The sequence below is a fragment of the Falco naumanni genome, chromosome 6 (genome assembly GCF_017639655.2).
Source record: "Falco naumanni isolate bFalNau1 chromosome 6, bFalNau1.pat, whole genome shotgun sequence".
Classification (NCBI taxonomy): Eukaryota; Metazoa; Chordata; class Aves; order Falconiformes; family Falconidae; genus Falco; species Falco naumanni.
In genome coordinates this window covers 66954149-66977031 of record NC_054059.1, presented here as the reverse complement: position 1 = coordinate 66977031, position 22883 = coordinate 66954149, and the positions used below count along the sequence as shown (strand labels likewise).

The window sequence follows — 22883 nt, the reverse complement described above, 5'->3', positions numbered from 1 at the left end:
GTCTTGTAGGACCCTTTTGTTTTCAAAGAAGTTGTAAGTGTTTGGGGGTTTTGTGATGGTGTTCTTGCTAATGTGCTAGAAAGGCTGAATGATTCATGTTAAATTGTGCTTGGTAATACAGTGCTTTATTTTAAGTGTTAAGTAACAGTTCAGATGAAAAGGTTTTCTATCTTTTTCTTGCAAGATATGAGTCTTAAAAGTGATGAATAATCCATTGAGCAATTTCCTGAGCTGGTTAGACTGTAGTGTAGATGATGTCATAGTGAACTGTGACAGAATCAGTAACAGCTTGTCATAATGTTTCAAAGTAACCTTCCTGGTATCATATTGAAAATACTTCATTAAAAAGAAAGAAAAAGTCAAAAATATAAAACCCTTCATAGCAATTGTTTAACTACAGGTATCTGGGGTAAGCAGTTACAGCAGTAACAGATAACAGATGATCTGTATTTCCCACATAATTTCATTGCTTCATAATTTAAAGGGTATATCAAAGGAAACAAAGCCTGACACTGCAGTGTACAGATACTACTGGACAAGTTCTAAGCTGAACTGCAACTCTAAACTGTATGCTGAAGACAGCCCAGCTCTGCATTTGGGGACTGAATAGTCCGTTTTGGGGTAATTGCACACTAGCTGCATTAAAATTTTCAGCTGTTTTGTTTCTGAAGGATATTTCCAAGCAGTATTTTAACTTCTTTGCTAAATCCATTTTTAAGACACAACCCCCAAAAAAGTCCTAAGGTGATGAGGGTTGACAGTTTTAAAAATTAAAATGTTTGAGTGTTCTTCAAAGACCAGCCAAGCATAAAATCCAGGATATTTTATTATTGTGCCATTGAAGTGAGAGAAAGCAATGCAGACTGCCTGAAAATAGGAGAGGCCTTTCTTCTAAGTAGGGTTTGATCTTTACTTCCAAATTGGCAGAATTTTAAGTGGCGGAAAATGGAAGTATTTACTAGCAACGGGTAACACCCTTTACAGGTTTAAGCAAGTACCAAAATCAACTGTTGTACAATTTTGATTTCATCTCTGCTTAAAAAACTCCCGAAGCTTACATTTAATAGTGATCAAAATCACAGAAACTGCATATTTGAAATGTGCCTTTTCTTTATTCATAAACTCATGAAACTTTAGCCAAAAATACTGAAAAACCTCTTGTCTTTCATTTGATACTTTTTGAACTTGGTGGAAGAACTTTTCCAAATCTTTTTTACGTAGGCGTTTGTTTTACTGTGGTCCTGTAATCAGCCTGGTTTTCCCCTAATTTTCAAGTAATTAGTCTACAGAGCAGATTTGGCTGCTTCTAGTGTACATATGGATAGTGATATTAAGGAAATCATTAGGTGATGAATAGCTCATATACAGGAGCCAGAATGCAGTAAATTTAATCTAGATGCACTTAGGAAGGTAACATGCATGAAACTAAGGAGGCCTGAGGTACAAGAACAAACCTCCACTGGGAGCTGAAAAGGGCAAGAGCCCTTGCGTGCCCCATGGGAAAACATTTGGGACAAAGCTTCTGCTTCCCTCCCTTTCTGAACTGAGCTGAACTGACATCAAAAAAACCTTTTCAAGGAGTCGCAAAATTAAAGTTTGCAGGTCTCTGGGATACTAGGAATCACAAGCACAAAAGGGTATGATAAAGAACCTGTTTTCTCTCTTTCCTAGAAACAGAGTTTTATTACTTCATCCTCCTCTGTTCATTGTGCTACAAATCTGCAAATGCCACTTAACTTCCTGGCCCCTCGTGGTCTATCTGCTTAGTATGTATGGGCCAATTTAAACTCATTGACTCCATGTAGTCTTTAAACTTTAAAGATTATGGATTCTATTTCAGATCTGAAGGAGTGGTGCTGTGCCTGAAAACTTTCTGTTTACAGCTATGGCATTTAGTTTAATGAAGGTGTTGCCATTTCTTTTAGTTGAGAGAGAAGGTCCTTCTAGGATGTAGGTAATCCGTCCTGTCCTAAAATGAGTCTGATCAATGCGAAAATGGGGATTACCCCTCTCAGCTAACGTTAGAAATAGCAAATGTGAAGAGAAATGGCCAATGTTATGAAAGATAAAGTTAGGTAAGATGAGTCACGGGCTAACCATGGGCAAAGATAACTTTTGGCAAGTTATCTGCATTTGGATTCTTGACTGTTCTTTCAGACACTGTTTGGAGCTGTGCTTCCTAGACATCATATATAGAAGACTCTGGGGAAAGATACTGTGTGTGTAATAATATTAACAATACATAAATGACACTTTTCTCAGCATCTTTGGTTCCAGGGGCTTGGATGGTGCAGAGGAGTAAAGGTCTCCAGCACCACCCTACCAGCAACCTGGGTGAGGCTGTTGCTCAGGCAATTTGTAGGGCTGGGTTCTACAAAAACTGTTAAGAGAACTGGCTCCATGTAGGGCAGGGTGGTTGCTGCCATGTGGCAGAGCAGTACTTCAGTTTTTGTGGTGCCTGGTTACTGACTCTCCTTCTCAGATATGGAGGTGATGTCTTGCTCTCCAGGCCTTTCTGTTAGGTCAGAAGCTGGATTAAGGCAGTGCTCCTTCCTAAGGATGGTCTTTTGAGGTCTGACAGGTTTAGCTGGTACTGAATTCAGCTGCCTGTCCTTGATGATGTTACTACTCTCAGCAGCTTGTAGGGGCTTCTGAATGAAGTGGAAAAGCGCAAGTATTTCACCAGCAAGCCCTGACTCTAGAAGCTCTCTTAACTGCATGGGCTAACTTGCATGGGAGAGTGGTACTTACTTACTTAAATCCCAATGATTTCAACATAAACATATGCAAATGAGTCGATTACTTCTGTATTCGGCTTCTTATTAGATGGGAGAAATGAAATAACTGCTATTGAGAGATTCTTAGGAGGCATCTGCCATGTTTTATCATTCACTTAATATCAGAAATGCTTGTTTGCATAGATGTCAGTGAAGTTAAACTGTCATGCACAGTAGTTGTACCCTAGCATTTGTGCACTGAAAAATCTAGTGAATGTCTGCTGAAGAAATTGGTTAAGAAAACCTCATTTTCACAGCTTCTGGTATATGTGGCATACAGGTATAGACACACCTGAGACATTTGAACTGTCTGCTCAATTTATTGTACATACCAATGTCTCTTTGATGAATTGCTATGAGGTGATTTTGAAATGTGCCTTGAAATATGCCTTAAGTAATTAGTGCATAACAGGTTAGAATAATTGATAATATCTGAGGCAAACCAAGAGATGTGAACAGTGATAAATGCAAATCACTGCATGAGTGTTTGCCATGGACAAATAATAAAAAGTTCATCCTCTCAGCACGTACATGTTGATGCAGCTTTATTGCAGTTTGAAGTAATCCCGCTTGTATCTGCAGAGATTCTGGTATTTGGTTTTGGAATAAGTTTAACAGAATCCAGTTGCTCGACACAGAGATCATTTTATGGTGAATTTACATGGTGAAAGTTAGCCTCCACTACACATTTTAAATTCCATATCATTTTACTGCTTTATGATGTGAAATTTTTTGTTTGTGTTGACACTCTTAACTACATTAAGAAGACTGTACTGAAGGTGGGTTCTGGCATAACCTAGCATACACTCCTTATGCAACGCATTGGCTAAAATTAAAAGCTGGTTGTTGGCGAGTAGAAGATTATCTTGTAGAACCAGGGACCAGCAAAATGTCCTGATCGTTATGTAAATGTAACCAATGAAACTCAGCTGTTACTGTGGCCGGTTCTAATACTGCCACTCAAAAAAACCCCGAACAAACGAACAAAAAAAAAAAGAAAAAAGGAGTTTGAAAAAGAGCCAAAATATAATGATGGGAAAATTTGGGAAATCTAGCAGTGAAAGGCAACAGAAGTTATGTAGGTTCTCACAAAACCAAAGGTAGTGCCTGTGTGGGAATGCATTATCTGGGCTTTCAGCGCAGAGCAAGGGTTAGAAGAATGCCATAATAGATGGTTTATTAGACTATGCTTAGCAAGACTAGCTGACAATGGATACTTCAGACTAGAAATAAAGTGCTGCAGGGGTGATTGAATGTTGGAGAGGTATGTAGTGATTTGGTTGCTTGTCTGTGCATCTCAAAAGTTCAGGGACTTTCAAAAAAGGCATATTCTGACTGAGACAGAAATTTTGGCCTTGATGCAGAAATCTGAGTTTGTGACCTGTGTCAAGCATGATATCTGACTGAGTAGTTATAGTAATGGCTTTGAATTTAAATACATAAATCTGGTCAAATCTGTGATGGTTTCAATACTTAGCTTTCAAGGATGTTCTTCCTGCTGATGTCTGTGATTCCTAGCAGAGAACAGCCTGCTCTCATTAGCATATATGCCTGTTGTTGCAGCTCAGCTTTCTGTTGAGGTTTGCTTGAACACAACTGAACTGTAGGTACAGGCAACATTAAAAATCAGTATTACTGTCTTCACTGCCCAGATGACTCTGAAAGTTAGTTTTATCCAAAAAAATTGCATTCTAATATCTGTCTGTTTTTCTTGAAAAGAACTTATCTAGATAAAATAATAGAATTGTGAAACATCTCGAAATATTCTTACTGGAGTCAGCTTTTAGAGTATCTAGCAGATGATGTACTTTAACTTGTGGTCTGCTTTAGCTAATTCACTCTGATTCGTATCAACATAGCAGGGTGAAAGGAAGTGAAATTTGCATGGCCTTTGGAGTATCAGATACACTATAGTTTTTTCAGGGTTTTAATAGCCTTGTAGTTTGGCACTTGAGGGGAGAATTTTTTTTCTATGTTCTTACATTAAGACAGTAATGAAATACACATGGAAAAGTAGTGTGACTTCTACCCATTGCCCTTTTCTTCTGTCTCTCTTAGGTGGGTGGCTTATGAGAATCCTGAGTTTACGGGGGAGCAGTATATACTGGCTAAAGGGCTATATCCCAGCATTGAGGCATGGGGGGGGAAGAATTGCAAAATATCTTCAGTTCAGCCCATCATTATGGTAAGAAGTTCATTTTATACTTGTTTTGAAAGCTTCTCTGGAGTAACTTGGAGCTATACTTTTTCTATCAAATTCAGTTTATTTACATACTTTAAACAATAATTAATAGTAAACTTTTGTATGTTTGCTACTTTATTACTGTTTAAAATATTTTTTCCTTTTTTTTTTCCTCCCCTCCAAACTTTTGCAGGATATTGTTGGAAGTGAAAGGGGTAAAGTCAAGGTAAGATACTTGTCTAAGTGAATGAAATACTGTGTCATGTCTGTAACATGTATGAAGAAAGATGAACAGCTTTTTGCCTAGTGTAACACCAGGTACTTGCATATCATGTCAGATGTAGTCAGACAAAGGAATGAGAACTGAGGTGAAGGAAGGCTGATTTCCAAACCTCTTAAGTAAAGCACATTAAGGCCCAAGGAGAGTGGGCTTTAATACACAGCTGCCATCAGAGCTTTCTCAGGGCGCAGGCAATGTTTTGGTTCAGCAGATGAGCTGTTCTGGGGTATTGGTGATAGTTCTGAGGAGCTGAAGGCCACAGCCCTCTACGCAGAGGTGCAGGTACCTGGATTCTGTTGCTGAGGCAGGGGCTCTACAATAGATATTGTTTATGATACAGTTGTGATGTAATTTCTTTCGAACCCAGATCTTTGCTTAACAGTTCTGCTAGTGGTCTTTGTAGTTAAGGGAATCTTATTCACTCACAAATAATGCTGGGTTGTGCTTAAAAGTTAATGCCATCTTTGTAAATAACTAAGAGAAGGAAATGACAGGGAGAACTTGTCCATGCAGTGAGCTAATATTTTTACGTTGGACTGTCTCCTGTGTGCAAGTACAAATACGTAGTTTTAACAGTGAGGCTAATGGGTGGCTTTTTTCATCCTTTCCTAATTGTAAACCTTTTCATGTTTATCCCTGTACAAAGTTTTATTTTCATTTCAGTCAAAATGGTGAGTATGTTATGGAACTAAAAACTAGGGAGAAAAGTCTTAGATGTTTCATTTTCTATTCTTGGTTAGTAGCATGCCTCACTGGCATCGCCTGTGTAGGTATAATATATAAACTATGGGAAATAAAAATCTCAAGGCTGCTTATTTTCAGCTGCGTGCATGAAAAATTATTTGCATTTATATACTATGGGCCTATTAAGACCTTATCCAAAGGAAACAAAGAAGTAATGGCTTGTAGTCAACAGAGTGCATCCCCCGTCAGCGCGTTCCTCTTCGGAGAATGCTGTACGTGCCCACACTCGTGTCTCTGTTAAGAGTGAATAAAGCTGGTAGGCATGTGATAATGTGGATGACTTCTGTATGATCAGGGTTAATTACCCTCTAACCAAATGAGCAGGTTTGCTGCTTAGAAATTTTTTTCTTCTTAACAAGGACAAAAGACTCTGGGTGATGTATCCTCTCTTATCCTCCCAGCAGAGAAAGAACTGATGTGACTCCATCTGTGGCTGTAACAGGCACATAAAGCCCATCGAGCCTGGGAGTACATACCAATGCCTGTTGGCCTGCTGAGTACTTGGCCAGGATTATGTCCCATTATGTTCTGGGAGTCAGGCAGTTTTCATTTAGTGGGAAGAGTATGTATTTTGGAGATTAAATGGATTAATCTAAACCAAAACCATTTATAGCCCTTCACTAAAGATGTGCCGGTTCTCGCCATTCTGTGGGAATTCAAAAATCTTCTGCCATATATAGTCCAAGGAGCTGTCTCTGTTCGTTTTTGTCTCCGTCGTTTTGTACGTTACCGAGTGATTTACAGCCAGAAATTTTGGTATTGTTACCTTGCTTTCTTGAATAAGGATTGCAGCACTGAATAGATAACAAAAAAGATATGTAACCGAGGAACTCCAGGTGTTTCAAGTATATTTTAATCTTAATTATAGAAGTAGTGGTAGAGACATGTTACTGAAGGTTGAAGAATGAATTGTTTTAAAATATGTTTATAACTTTTTAAAGGTCCAGTTATTTTCAGAGCCTGAATTCAAGGGTAACTGCCAAATACTTGAAAAAAACACAAGATGTATTGATTCATTTGCTGTGAAGTCTTCAAAAATTTTAGATGGCAGGTAAGTTATATTGATTGAATGTTGCAAAATCACTGAAATGGTAGAAGTTCTAAAAAAGTAACCAGTTTTCTAACAACTGAAGTGGTTTCGGGGACTTAAGGAGAACAATACTATGCAGTTTACCCATCAATCTTTATCCTGTCAGGACAAAACATTGTAACTAATGTTTCTCTCAGTGCCTCTTGCTAAAGACTGAGAAACACTAGCATCATTTTACTTGCACGGAATTCTAGGCTATTTCTTTTTCTTCCTGCAGCTGCATAGTGTATGATCAAGAAGACTTCTGCGGTAACCAGTATGTGTTAGAAGAAGGAATCTATCCTGATCTGACGGCAATGGGTTGTTCACCCCAAGCAGTTCTTAAATCTTTACAGATTATAAATATTGTAAGTAAAGCTATTAGAAATACTGTAAAGTATTGTAAAGTATGCTGATGACTCTGACTTCCCCATTTTTTTGCAACAGTAAAAATGCTGGGGATACGCAGACAACAGAGGAGGGTTTTTGATTTTGGTTTGTTTGTTGTTTTTTTTTTTCCCCCTGTGTGGTAGCAGTTAAATGGCCTAGCTGCAGTTTGGGTTTTTTGACCTCTGTGCTGTTGTTGTGAAGGATGGGATATCACAGAAGCAGCTGCCTGGGATCACTGTTCTTAACAGCTTATAAAAGGACTTCCGTAAAAAGTGTCAAACATGTGTCAGATAAACTCTTCATTTCCCAGTAGGAGAGACCACTTAGACTGGGTTAAGAAATGTCAGTAGGACAGTGTGAAGAAATATCTGTACTGTGGACCTTGGGCTTTTTATGCATATTAAAAAGCAGAGTTAACTAAGCAACTTTGCATGAAATACATGTAATTATAAAACACTGTTGCTATCATCAGGGAAATGCAGTTTGAGTTAATCACAAAATAATGCACCCTTCTGGATGAAGTAAAGCAACACCCAATGCCATTTGGCAAAATCAGCTTGTGTTGTTGTTATGTGTGGTGGATACAAATGAAACAACATTTACATATTTTGTAACTCATCTGTGGCAGGGAACAAGTTTGCTCAAGCCTATAACCAATCATTATGATGGATCACTTACGGAATCTGCAAATATCTTTTAAGATCAAAGTAATTACTAGAAAAATGTGGTCAAGAATCCGGGAACTTACAGCAATGTGAAGAGGTGGTACTCATTTTGAGTACACTATTGGATCTCTGTTTTTGAATTTGGCAACTTTATTGCGCTCCTCTGTAATTTTGGTAACCTGTCAGTGATGTAGCAGTTGATGAAGGAGAAAATGTGTCATCGTCTTTCATGCATCTGGAGCATTCTGATGTACAGTGTAAACAAAGGTCTGGAGCAAGTATGTCTGCCCTCTGGATTCTTTTGCTGTCCAGTAGAGATCCTATTAAAAACAATGGAAGTGTTTCTAGCCAAGCTTGGTGGGGCATCACTATGAATTAAAATAGGCTTTTTTGTACATATTGGTATTGAGTGCTTGGGTTTAAGATGTTTTCTTTTTTTCAAACTGGAAGGATCAGCTTACTTTTAGAATACTTATGATTTGTGACAGGGACTGTTGTGTTAAAACAACCAAATGCCAGTTCTGTGCCTTTTTAAGTTCTTACAACTTCTGAAACTTGTTCTAGCCCTACAATTTATCACAGTTTAGATGTTAGCATGGAGCTGCATCTGTCTCCAAGTCACGTGCTGCTGCTTCGTTCTTCAGAGGCTTGCTGCCTCTGGAGAAGAGGAAAAAGGGTTGCTTTGCTCAGCAGTTTATTAGCAAACCAGAATACAGAGAATAAGAAGTTAGGTAGAAACTATCATATTATACTGTTCATTTTTCATAATGTTACAAAAGATTGAACTTTATTATTCTAGATACTGACTTCACCTGTCAGATTTCTTTTGGGACTGTTTTTTTTGGCAGTGCCAATCTTAATTCCTCGCCACCATCTGCCCATTCCCAAACTTGACTTGTGATTTTTCTGTGGCATTTCTATACAAGAAGCACCTTTGCTGTTCTAGTATGTCACGTTACTATACTTACCTAGTTTAACTCTCCTTTGCAGGGATCCATTTCTAAGGGACCATAAAAAAAGGAAATGAAAGGGATGTTTGATAAACAGAAGTGAAAGTTAAAAGGGCTTTTGATCATAAGCCTAAGGGTTCAGTTTGTTGGGTTTTTTTTAATATCACTGTATCTTTGCTTGATTCTGCTTGCTTTGCATGGTCCACATGGTTGTGCTGCAGATAGAAAGTAGCATTTTTCCTTCTTGAATTTGCTACATGTTCTTTTTTCCTATAAAAACACGTGTAAATATGGTTTATGCTTGAACAGTCCTGTTGAAAATACTTCTTTTTAATGAGTGACTCTGTGAAATACCTAAATGTAGATATATATACAGGAGCACCAGTTTCGTACAGTGCAGTACCTGTGAAATACTGAAACTTCTGAGCTGACCTTACGCTTCCCTCTATGGGGAACGTTTTATATAACAGTGTTGCTGCGGAATGTAAAAAAAATGCCTGGAGTGGAAGGTGTGGCACAAGATTGAAGGATTTCCTTTTCTGTCTGTGTGTTTTCTTCGTAAGTAGATTATTTCTGAAGCATTGCATATGGTTCGAGGGCAGCTGCCTGACCAGTTGCATGTCTCAGAGTGCGGGTGCAGGTCTGTAGCAGAGGGGTCAGAGACACCAGGACATTGTGATGGTGGGACTGTTCTGTCGGGCTCTACCTGTGGTGTCACGTGACAGTCTAACTGGTGTTAGCCTTTCATGGTGGGAGTCAGCATACTCTGAGTTTGGAGTAAGCTGAAAGGCCTCTCCTGACGTTTTCCACAACCTAGTAGCATAGGTATGATCAGGAAGCATAGCTCAGCTGCTGTGCAATAATCTGGACTGTTGCAGAGATAATGGTGACACTTACACAGTGTTATCATCCGGGCCCTTAAACATCTAAAGGGAGATTAAAGAGGAATTTAAGCGCTGTCTAGAAATAGGTAGACATGAGGTCTTGCCTAACAAAGTCACTTGGAAGCACAGATATCCGCCGCCATGCGTGTATGGAGCCACCTCTGCCTTGGAGGGCCTGTTTCCATGCCTGAGGCCAGGTGGGAGTCTGTTGAGACTGCGTCATGCCGGGCGTTCCCGATCCAGTTGATGTGTTTTCAGTGTGCTGAACACATGCCAGCAGGAAGGAGCTCTTTAGCTATGGCATTGGCTTTATGCAGTCGTTGCTGGAAGACTTGTGAGAAAGGGAGTGGCAGGGTCATTTCTGTCTATGAGCGTAAACTGTAACATCAGGACACTCGGGCTTAATTGACTTTACCCCAAGGGATTTCAAACCCTTACCTCTGAGCTTCCAGGAGAAGGCCTTAATTATGAGAAGTTATTTCTAGTCCACTAAAGATACCTTGCCGCATGGAAAAAAGTCCAAAGTTCGTTATCCAGAAGCCATTTAAAATTGATTCAGTGTTACGGGGAGCTTCATGTGGGCAGAATCCCTTTTGACACCAGAAGTGTTTTGGCAGAGAGGGAGAAGAATCATCTCCCTACATCAGATGTTAGAGTTTTTGCTTGAGTCATGAATTTCTCCTCAGATTTATTCAGAATTCAGAAGTATGAATCTTGAAGCTTTTCTCTAGTCAGAGGTGTTGCCATAAACTACTGTAAGAATTAAAAATGAGAGCAGTAAGTGATAAGCAGTGCTGACAAAGCTGTCATCGTTTGAAGCTGTAGAAATCATTATTATCTTACTGTGTCTTCAGCTGTGAAGATGAAAATTCCTACAATGAGTGGGATTTAGTGCAATGGAAGAAAGAGATGGTATTAATTAAAATGTATTTTACAACATACCTAAGATACTATGTAAAAATCAAGCACAGAGAGATTTGTGTGTGCCTTAAGATTAAGTTTTATGTTCCATACAGGATTCCTTGTGTGTTTTGTATAAGGGCTTTTTTTTGCTTTTTGAATTTAAGTCACCTGTTGCAGAACAAAAACATTATTGAGGGTCTTTGATATTACATCAAGAAGAAACCTCTTAAATAAAAAGGCTGTGTGGAGTAATGATGCACACAGTCACCATCTGGAGTTCTAACATCCTATGAAAGTGCTTACCTTCCTTTTGCAGGAGCTGTCTGAACCATGCATAGCTCTTTTTGAGAAGGTGGGTTTCCAAGGAAAGAAAATAGAGTTCAGCACAGAAATCTTAAATCTCCATTTCCTGGGATACAGTCCTCGAATAGCTTCAGTTCAAGTCCTTGGCGGCATGTGAGTTTAAAATCACTTTTTGATGTTTTAGAATGATGTACTTATTTGTAGTAGAAAAATTACAGACAACAGAAACCAAAGAGTATAAAATTAGAATATCATAACGTGTGCAGTGCATTAGTGGAGTTTGTTCTTATAGAACCTTTTGTTCTTATAGAACCTTTTCACATCCTGTTTCAGTGTGTTACCACTTACCGGTGCCCTGTGCTAGAATTTGAAATTGATTTCAATACATCTGGCAGGGAAACTGGTGTCTTCTCTCATGCCTTATTATAAAAGCCAGCTTGCATAGCACCCTTAAAACTAACTTCTGTGCTCTTGATTTACGTCTCAGTCATAAATCAGTATGTTATCTGTGTCATAAGTTCAGAATGTTTTAACAAGTCTTCATTTTCATCCTTTTACCTACATGCTACGGACACAGTGGTGCAGTCAGATCATGATCTGGCCTCTTTTGGTATTAGTAATAATCTCTTTTACTTCAGGAATCGGGTCAAACTCTTGGTTGTAAATCTAGCAGTTAAATTCATTAGCTGTTTTGAGCAGTTGTGTTCTCTAAATCTACTTTTGAAGGTCATGTAAAAAAACAGTCTGTGATGAAGTTTAAAAACTTGTCTGGAAGCATTTTGAGAGCTACTGTGCTGTCTTCTTCCAGTGTTCCAGCAGATATGTTAAATTTCTCTTTCTGTGTTTTTCCTGTTAACCTCTACCTCCAAGATACTTGTCTCAAGTGTATGTTTTTTCCTGACTGGAAGAATGTGACTTTTTTTAACTATAGATCCATGCTACTGTTGCTTTGCATTTAAACATGTTCTTTTGAAGAGGGAAAAGTCCAAGGTGTGCACTAGAGAGATGCTGTTGAATAACTTAAGACTGCCCTCAAGTGGATAGCCAGTACCAGATCTGTACAGAAAACCATTTTCCCCACCCGGATAAAAGCTGGTCAAAGGGTTTCCTTAGCACACTGAACTGAAGTTTGAAACATAAAGGTCATAAGAAGAGGTACATGCTCTGTATTCTTAAGTCTCCCGAGATTTCAGTATCTTTCACCACAACCACCATATAGTTGATTCTCCCTTTCCATAACATGAAATAACATAAAGTCAAACATCACCTTACTACTTTGCCAAGAACAGGGTTAGCGTGATTCCAGGTAATGGAGTTGTGAATTATTTGTGTTTCCTGTCCAATTAATATATATGCTTTTTCTGTTTGATCATTGGAAATGTATAGAGTATGATATGAAAATTCTCATTTCCTAATAGCAGTGTCAGCTGCTGAACTGTGTCAAAATACAGGTTTCAGTGTCCTTGCCCCTACTGCCTCCCTTATTGAAGGGGTTTTCATCTTCCTTTGCTGAGAGACATCCATTTAGAATGCTCTTAATTTCATACCTGGGGATAGATGTGTATTAGGCTGTGATAAAGCACCAAAATTAAGGTGAGTGTGCCTCTTCTGAATATAGGTGTCTGCTGACAAATCAGAGGAACAGAGGTAACAGGAAAATGTGCATATTGACTGGTCATGTACTCAAAAACCTACGGCTATTGGACAATCCCAGTAAATTTAGTATGAGAAAACTCAACAAATTGGACTGTATTGTACTCTTATTTCAAACTCTAGTTGTAATTCACTGCCTGTACCGGTAGTAGAGAGCAGAAGTCAGGTTCTGACATGTTGCCCTCAATGTGATTGTAAGCCTGGTTGGTTAGGTGCTATGGAACGCCAAAAGAATTTGTTCTGCATGTTTATTCTTTCTCTCTCTGTTCTCCCCCTGCCCTCCGGTATTTGGGAAGAACAGAGGTGTTCTGAAATAAAACCTCTTATCAAAATACCCTAGAGAACTTCATCCTGTTGCAGTTCCAGTATTTGCTTGTTGCAATCTGCGTCCCTGGTAGTTCTGTCCTATGTGGGTCAGGCGTGTCCAGACTGAGAGACACAGAACTCCTGGTTCTGCACATGCAGCTATCTAGCATATATGGCATATGTAGCATATACATACATACTCCCTGGGGAGTCACAGTACCTGCTGAAAACATGGTATTTAAAAGTTGGGTTCTGCCTTTAAGACAAGAAAATGCTTTGTTTCATTCAGATTGTAATTTTTAAGTAACAGGACTTTAAAAAGTGAACTCCAGTGTATTCATTTTAATGTGGTTGATCTAAATCAGGACATGATTTTATTAGTTTTGAAGACTTGTTTAAAAGAAGGTAATTGGCTTTCCAAAGCTAAACACTAATACTGTGTGGGACAAGTTTTTTATTAAACTCATTTATTGATTCTGAAGCAGGATTTGGCAGTAAAAGCATTCTGTCTTTTTTTTTTTTTCTGTCTTCCTTTTTTTCTCATAGATGGATAATTTATGAGCATAGTAATTACAGGGGGCGTCAGATGTTGCTGTCACCGAATGAAATTCCAGATTGGTATAAAGCGAGTGGCTATTGTCAGATAGGTTCTCTGAGGCCTTTACTGCAGGTGAGTAGGCTCTGAGATGAGATTGTCAAGTACTAATTTATATTTTGTAATGGGGTTGGGGGGATATTACACAGTTGAAAGCAATGTTACAGTCCTGATGCATGTTACAAGCTTCAGCAATGGCAGTTGTGTAAAGAAATTATTCTATGGTTTTGCTTGTAATAAAAGCTGTTTGATTATGCTGTGTGGCTTTGCAATTCCACTGCTTCAACTGTTCATTAAGCATACTTTAAACCAGCATAGAAGACAGCATATAAGGAATGGCTAAATTACTTTAACCAATAACGGCTATAACTACTATATATAAATTATTTTAAGTTGTTTTATAATGAGCACCCAAACTGGTTACTGGCATCCTGTCTCTACTGTCTGCATTGTTTGTGGAACAACAAGAAAATCGGTCAACAAAACTGGATACTTCAATTAGTAGTGATTTTGTGTTGATGTAGGGGGAAGGTCCTTCCTTGCTTATTACTTGGAAGAATAATTTGCAAATCTAATGCAAAACTTACTCTCGCAGTGTCCTTTGCATTTTGTTCTCTAAATAAAGACCATGTGATTTGCTCCAGTGCTGCAGCAGCAGTCCTGTGAGCTTTAACATTTGAGTTCTCACTGAGCCATTTTTTGTAGAGGAAACAACTTTTTCTAATTCACGGGTTACTTGTGCCTGTAACCAAACGCATTTGCTTGCTGTCATAGCGTTGTCTTTGTATAGCCTTAAGCAGTTAGGAATAATGCATTTTGACTGCCCCAGCTGAAACTTGTCTAAACAGAAGTGTTAACGTCTAACAAGCCACAGCACGAATGTGCAGTGTAATACTTGCTGCCAGTGAAATAAGCAGCACTGCACAAGTGCACCCTTGATGCAAGCTAAAAGCATCTATACAGGAAGGTAGCAGGGAGAAGTTAGTGCTGCTCTGAATTAAAAATGCATAGCTTTCCACTGTGTGCTGATCTCAGTGCATAGGAAAACCTAAAACTCTCCATGCAGAATGGCGAGTTCTCAAAGCTTGGCTTGTCCTAGATATTTATGAACTTTGGAGTTAAATTCTAAAGTACAAAAGTTAAGCTTCCTGAAAGAAAGAGGGAGGCACAGGGTTTTGCACTGAACAATAACTGCTCTGAAGTTAACTAGAGCAAGATGCGTTCTGCACTGAGACTGTGGTTAAAGAGTTCTGTTGTTTTCTGCAGAAACGTGTGTACTTCAGGCTTCGAAACAAGGAAACGGGAAAATTCATGTCAGCTGATGGAAACTTGGATAATCTGAATCTTCTCAGAATACAGGTTGCAGAAGACACAGACTCAGATGATCAAATCTGGGTTTATCAGGATGGATTCATAAAGTGCCGGGTGAGGTTCAAGTTCAATGTGATTTTGCTCTTTTCCTCTCAACTAGTAGGGTTTTCAGAATTCAATTCCTACTGTATCATCTTATCTTATAGGCTTATTCTATTTCAGCTGTAATGTAATTTTTTTGTAGGGAGTTGGTTTTTGAGGGTTTTTTTTTGTTTTGTTTTGGTTTTTTTTTTAATCAAAGTCTGGCTTTTTCAGGTGATATAAACTAGTTGTATGATACCTTTTTTGATGTAATTGAAATTTTGAGAGATTTTAGTTAAGATTTACTTCTTCCCTAAAGAATAGTAGCTTCATAAGTATAGTCAACACCAGAAGATCATAGTCTTGCCTCTTCATGAGCTCCTTCTGCGTTCATGCCCTCTTTCTCCACAGTGAAAATATCACAAAAGCGTCAAAGCAGGGGAGACCTCTTAAAATGCAGACCCTGATAATGTTTTGAACTAGGAATACCTCGTGGTAGGTCAGTTAGTGTGATGTAGGTTATATCCTCTTCTGCATTCAGGCAAACTTAAATTCCTACTCTTCTCTTTTGTTGTTGTTGATCTGTTTATTTGTTTTGTTTTGTTTTTTATCCCCTCTGTATTTTTCAAATTCATCCCTTTTCTGTTTCTCCATACAAGTTTCCAAATGAAGTACTACTTTTCTCACAGTCCATAAAATTAATGATACGTGAGTTGTCATTGAGGTGAGCAGAGGTATGCACAGTTCATTATGTCTAAGCATGAACAGTCCTAGGCAGGGATGCTGGCCAAGGAAAATTAAGTTACTTTGCAGTCAAGCCGTTTAACAGTATTAAAGAATCACGTGAACTTTTTCTATAGGATTGTGTAACTTCAAAGGAGCCGTTTATAACTATGTCATCTATGCTGGAGGGAAGAACCTTACTGTTAATAAGCTAAGGCATTGTTTGGACATGTTTACAGGACACAGGCAGTAGTAAAAGGGATTTATGCAGACAGCAAAATGATGCAAAGTAAGCTAAAAGCTTTAATATTGCATACAAAAGACTTCTGTCTTGACAGTGCCTCTCAAGCATTTCATGGAAAGTGTTCACATGGAGACAGTATGGTACTATTTTATATAAATGCTCTTGGTTTTTATCCTCATAAATCAGTTTTTCTGTGCACAGAAAATACACAGCCCATGCTGTATAGCAGCCAGGTAGCTTAGTGCGGAGTGCAGGCTGGCAACATCGATCTTAAATGACTGAAACCTTACAGAACTCTGCCATCTTTTTGTTGAATGGCAGTAAATGTATTTTGCACAAAAAATTGGTTTTCACCACATTTTAAGAAGAAAATTAAGCTCATGGGTGAGTAGGTACATGCATGTAGGCAGACACAGGTCATTGGAGGAACTTGCACCTTTCTTTCTGTAAGCTTAGGTCACCTCACTAAAGTCATGGTACCTTGAGGTTTGCCTGAGGTTTTCAAGGAAGAGCTGTTTCAGATAGATGGGATAATCAGTGAGCAGGATATTAAAGTTATTCTGCTCATTTTGCGAGAAGCGGATATGAGTAGCAGATATTAATTCAGGTCCCCTCACTCTTCATAAGTTTCTTGGAGGTGGGTGAAGTAGTGGCCTAGTAGACCTAATGTGTAAGCTTTGAGTCTTCCAAGCCCTGCTAGAGAATGTTTTTAGGTACAGAAGAGGATTTCAGAACTGCAGAACTAAATCAACTTACTTCAGTTCTAGGTTATGACAGTAAGAAGTACCGCTTTTTCAAAACTATATATATAATAGTTTAGGGCCATATCAACAATGGCAGACAGGTGTGTAATCTGCCACTGAAGTCCATTCAGAAGTTACAAGGCAGCTTATGGTGATCTATTAAAAATCACTGTTCACGTAGCATAATTACTGTAACTTACTACTAATACAGCTTAATATTCTTTTCAAGTAAGCTTGCTTTTTGCCACTTCTTTTAACCATAGAGACACTTGCAGAGTTGAAGTCAAGTAATACAAGTTAGTAGGAAAAGAATATAGAACCAAGAAGAAAGTATTGTTGTGATACTCTGTGAAATTCATACACTCGATACTGTCCAGTTATGTCCTTCATCTCAAAAGGTTAATGCAAAACTAGAATCGAATAAAGAGCAAAAAAAAGATGCGCAGAGATGGAGGGCTTCTAAGCAAGGAAGAGACAAAATAGCTATGACTTTTTAGCCTGCAAAGGGGGCAGTTTGAGGGATGATATGATTGAAGTCTCTGCAAACAGCATGGACAAGACATCCCTTAAAAAAAGGGAGGGGAAGGGGGTGAGGAGAGCATCAAATAAAACCAGTAGTCACCTATCAAATTATTTTTTTTTTTAAATAACAGTAGTAGTTAAGATTTGGAGCTGCTTGCCACAGAAGGGTTATGATACAGAAGCATGTTCATGTAAAAGGGTTACATTGATCTCAGTGCACAGGAACTAACAAATTCACGTATGGGACAGAAATTGTCCAAGTATTAAAGGTATTAGCTCTGCATGGAAAAGTCTCTGGGCTGGAAGTTGCTGTAGACCAGGAACGTACTGCATACAAGAGCAGAGTGAATGTGATCTTCCATGGCATCTGTTATTGGTCACTGCTAGAAGCAGGTGCTAATTGTACCTCTTGATCTGATACAGCATGGTTAGTTTCATGTTCTTCTGCAGTGGAGAGTGTCAGCAGAAACAGAAACAAAAGAAAAGTAAGTAGTCTTGAGCTTGGGGCAAAAATACGTTCCTTTAGGGAAAGAAGTTCCTAGATTCTGTTCTCACCTGCTGACTTCTCTTATATCTGATAAAAAACAGTGGCTACTATAAGTAAAAAAAAATTGATAATAGCTTGTTGCCTTTCTGATGATACAGATGGCAGAGGATTGCTGCTTGACAATTGTTGGAAATCTTATAACTCCTGGCTCTAAACTCGGTCTTTCATTTGAACGGAATGAAGAGAAACAATATTGGCATATTAGTCCTGATGGCAGGATTTATAGCAAGATGAAACCCAAGCTGGTTTTAGATATCAAAGGTAAGCAAATGTGTTATCTCATTACATTGTGTCTTAATTACATGCTATTTACAGTGGGATAGGCACTAAATGTGCCTATAAATTAAGGATGGTGTTATAGTTACTTTAATCTAGAATCAAAAAAGACCCGATTAGCTAGTCTGACCTTCTGAATTATACAGGCCCTAGGACTTAATTTCATTTTTCCTACATGGAGTGTAGTAACTCACAGTACTTGCTTATCTTGTATTCCCAGTGTCCACTCACTGTAGATATCCTCAGTTAATTTTACGTGGCACTGGGTGATGTGAATATAATTATTTTAAATGCTGAAGCAAGAAAGACCTAGCTTCTCATTAACTTTAATTTGTATAGAGCAAATTTTCTTATATAGTAATTGTAGATGCAATAGTCAAAGGATATTAGGAAAGCAGAGGCAGGCCTGTACACTGATGTAATCAGAAGCAAAAAGTTTTTTCATTCTTTAATGGCTGTACCTTTATTTGGAACATGCGTTTCTGCCATAGCAGCCTAAAGTCTGATGCATGTTTTACAGTTTTTGTCACAGCAATTTGATTCATGTAGATACTGTTTCTGAATTTTGTTCTTAGTTTCATAGTAGGTCTGAAAAAGCAACAAATGGAATGACTAGCAAAATTAGCATAATTGAATGTTCTTATATAATACTGCATTTTCAGGTGGGAGGAGTAATAATTTTCTATAGCTCTTAATTTTTTTAGCTGTTTTAATTTTGCATTAATGCTGTGACATTAATTACAGCAATTTAAAAAAAAAAATTAAAAAGGAAAAATACCAGAGTCAACAGTCAGCACTTGACAAGTAAGGAGGACAGGACTGTCAGAACTGTGAGAAAAGGGTTATCAAATATCTGCCCATAATAAAACACTGGCACAAATAGTCACAAATTCTCTTTACTGCAATAAAAAGCTAGTGATGATTCATTATACAATTATCAAAAAGACTCCAGTTCAGGGGAGTCTTTAGTCATGATGACTCTGCATACCTTTTTCTGAAGTCAGTTCTCAGTTGCATGAAACGAGCAGAAATACTGTTACACTGCTTTGTCTTCAGTTAATCATGTTAAAAGCAATTATGTATGCCGCACTTATAATTGAAGAACTTTACAATGGATAGGTCGGGTGATAAAAGTATAGATGCATTCGTAGTTTAAAATAAAGTAAATCTGTATGGTAAATATGAAAGAGTAGGACCACTTAGCTTTTACTTGAGAAAGTCTAGCAGGAACATTACCTGTTTCTGCTAATTCTGCCGATCCATTCTTGACCACAGATTGAGCATTAACGAATTCTTCAGCAAATTAATGCAGTTGTTCAGCTGCGCAGTTACCAGTGCCACCTTGTGGATATACTGGTGTAGCTCAAAGCCTTGTCCAGAGCACCATTCTATCAAATAGTTTCTTCTTCCACTGGAAAAAATCCCATCCTTTTCCATTATAATATGTTTACATTCTTTCAGACATTGCTTACAAAACACTTCTTGCACTCACTGTGATAACTGAGCTTTGTAGCTAATGTTATTTTTGTTGCTGCTGATCAGGTGTTGGGTTTTTTCCTGTGGGAGCATTTGATCTTGTATTCCCTTCTTTTTGCCTTCTTTCTGAAGAACTTGGCAAGTATTTCTGCTGTGTATCTGCTTCTTTTTAGTAACTGCCTGGTGATGGCAAGGACAGAAATCATGTAGGTGTTAACTTTGTCATAGACCTTTCTAGTTTAGGGCAGTGGCACCAGAAAGCCTCCCTCAAATTACTGCAGCAGAGAACAGCTAGGTACTTGAGACAGCATTTCCTCAGTACAAGAGAGTTGCTCTTAAATGTGCCTGCCCATGCAGAGGTTCAGATGCTTGGCACGTTTCTTTCCGAGATCTGCTACAACCTGTATTTGTTACACCCATGGTAAGCTTTCAGCTGCCAGGCATGTCTTCTGCTCATTCAGGGAGGATGAGGCTATAGGGGTGTAGAATGAACGACGGCGTCTGTAGGAGTATCCTGGTGCTCTCTGTAAGTGGCTGGCTCAGGTGGCTGCTTCCAGTGGGAAAACTACCTGCTATTGCAGGTGCATCATAATACATGAGATGCATGTTGTCCCACACCTTTGTGGTATGTACTGGATCTGAGACAAAAATGCCAGTTCTGACTTTCAGCTCTAGTTGAATGTTTCTTTGTTTCCAAGTTTCTCAAGTCAGAATACTAACGGTGCTCTTCTATGGGACCATGTTTGGCATTGCATCACGTGAGTAAATTAAGCCCCTTTAAGAAAGGGTTATATTTTGCGTTCAGGTGTGTTCAGCTGCCAGGGGAAACAGCTGAACATGGGTGATAATCTGTGTGCGCTGACTTCTGATGCAGCTGTTCAAAATAGAGGATTATAATAAAAGAGAGTAAACAAGTACCAGACCTTGTCCTTGGTGTGGTCACGCCCGTGTTGTGTTAACAACAGGACTTATTTCATTGTGTAAACATCATCTTTAGAGTGAAGTGACCAACTGTTGAGGGAAAACTGAATAGTGAAGTGTGACTTTTGGGAAGTGACAGTCTTAAAGGAGCTGCACTTGCCTGTATTGCAGTGTTTCCTTCCTTTCCATCCAGGCTGAAAAAGCCAAGGTACTGAATTACTGAAGGGATGGAGAGGAGCAGGCAGGCTTCCTTGTTTCAAAAGTAACTCCAAAAGTAAGCAATGATGAAAATGTGTTTGTCTTTTCAGTGCCTTGAGAAGAGACACTCTACACCAACACTTAGTAGAGCTGCCCTGAAACTTAGAGTACATGTCTCTTATTTCAAAGATAATCTACACTCTGAATTTTTTCTTTACAGGGGGCGCGCAATATGATCGTGACCATGTTGTTGTCAACACAGTCAATGAAGAAAAGTTAACGCAGTGTTGGGAACCACTGGTTGTATAAACCCAAACAAGAAAAGATGAGGTTTCAGTTAGCCACTACTCAAAACACTAAAAATGGCACTGCCATCTCTGAAGGACAAAGGATCAACAATGAGAGTTTTGTCTTTTCTTTGCAATCTCAAAGAGAACAAGCAACAGAATGATTTCACCTCTGCCTAAGATTATTAACCCTATAAAAACTTGAGTATCTCTCAAACCTTTTTTTTATCATCACAACTCAAATGTGAGATGGAGTGGTCGTATGCCTTGGGCTACAGTGGAAGAACTAAAGGTCTGAGGGACTCTGTGGAGTTACAGTTGTGGCAGTGAGTAGTTAATCCAGAATAGTCAGTAAGCATAATTTTAAATTCTTTTTGAAAGTTTTCTTGTTTAACTGAGAGAAGGGTTAAAAAAAATAACAAAAGCTTATTTTATCAAGGACAAGACTGCAGTGTGTATGTGGGTATAGCAACTTGGACCTATGGACTGTAGTATAGAGACGTATTCACTATTAGAAATTAATATATTTGTTTCGCTGGAACAAACTTATGTTTACTGAAAGTTTAAAGACTGCTAGCACACAGCACATCCAAAGAATTTTTAACATATGACTTCAAATATAGTTAGTATGCTAATATAGTAAGTCCTAAATTAAGAAAAAAAATCTGTATTTTCTCATGTAGAGAAGATGTAAATTAGTAGATGGTTGTTAGAAAAAGAGGGCTGGCAAAAGGATGCATCGGAATGTGAAGAACTTGTCCATTTTCTAGGCTTCCTAACTTTTTGAGTTACGGGTATTTTACTTCTTTGCCAAGTCAAATTTTTACCTTTTAAAACAGTTCCAGTAAGTATAGTCTTCCTGAACTCTAAAATCATACAGACAACAAGAATTCTTAGGGAAAGTATCACTAAAGATGACTGCAACAGCACCTAAGCACTGTGTTACTAAGTTTTTTCAGCCACTGCCTGTTGGGCTTACCGTGGAGAAAGCCAGGCTCCCAGGTATTTCTGGTGATGTCCAAGGGCCACGTCTGCGGTGGGCTGCTGGCTGCCGCGGGCAGACGTGTCGGACTGCTCCAGGAAGGGGCACAGCCAAGCATGGATATGTGCCCAGTCACGAGGGCTATGCCCATTCAAAGTAAGAGTTAGTGGTTTAGTAAAGGGCTTGAAGACATAGTAATGACTGCAGGAGGTTCTTCTGTTGCCCTGCTCTTAAACTGGTTTTCTTAGTTTTCCTTAATAATGTTGGCAGAAAGGTAAAATACAAAGTCTTGTACTATGCTGCTGTGTTTTGTTCTGGCTTAGACCAGTGTTAATACAAGCTGCTCCTAGGAGCATCCAGGCCTTTGTCTTGCATAGTAAGTCTGTTTAACATTTTCATTACTATTGTATTGCCTCAAAGGATACTGGTGCTTTTATTGTTACCGCCCTAGAGGAAGTGCCTTACTAATTTTCCTTTTGTACAGACATGGAAGTTTTGTTGCTCTGAAATGTGCTGCTTTTAGTTCTTCATAGAAAATGTGTTGTTATTGGTTCCAAACAGTGGTACTTTGTCATATTGATGTGCTCTTGCTATATATAAATAGCATTTTACAAATAAATTTAAGTTAGGTAACTTTTTATTGAAATTGTTTTTAAAAGGTAGAAAGCTGACATCTTATGGTGAGTTTTACTTCTGCCTTGTGCTCTTCTCTGTCCGGAATTCCTCTGCAATAGCTAGCTAATGAGGAGCAAATACGTGGTATGGAATAGCTGCAGGCTCTGAAGAATGGATGCTTTTCCGATACAAGCACGCGTTCGGTGCGTTTGTATGTGGGGCCACAGTTCAAGTGGTTGCTGCTTCTGTCCCCTGG

General features: G+C 38.7%; 1 protein-coding gene across 1 annotated transcript in view; it reads left to right on the top strand.

The window, feature by feature from the left end:
• The window catches only part of CRYBG1 (crystallin beta-gamma domain containing 1), a 44970-nt gene extending 22325 nt beyond the window's left edge, over nt 1-22645 (top strand). The window contains exons 14-22 of the mRNA XM_040598881.1: nt 4836-4962; nt 5153-5185; nt 6925-7034; nt 7291-7420; nt 11161-11300; nt 13653-13776; nt 14968-15126; nt 17971-18133; nt 20964-22645. Coding sequence (XP_040454815.1) covers nt 4836-4962; nt 5153-5185; nt 6925-7034; nt 7291-7420; nt 11161-11300; nt 13653-13776; nt 14968-15126; nt 17971-18133; nt 20964-21052 — 1075 coding nt within the window. The 3' untranslated portion in view covers nt 21053-22645. The remainder of the gene's footprint in view (nt 1-4835; nt 4963-5152; nt 5186-6924; nt 7035-7290; nt 7421-11160; nt 11301-13652; nt 13777-14967; nt 15127-17970; nt 18134-20963) is intronic.
• The last annotated feature ends 238 nt before the right edge of the window (nt 22646-22883 follow it).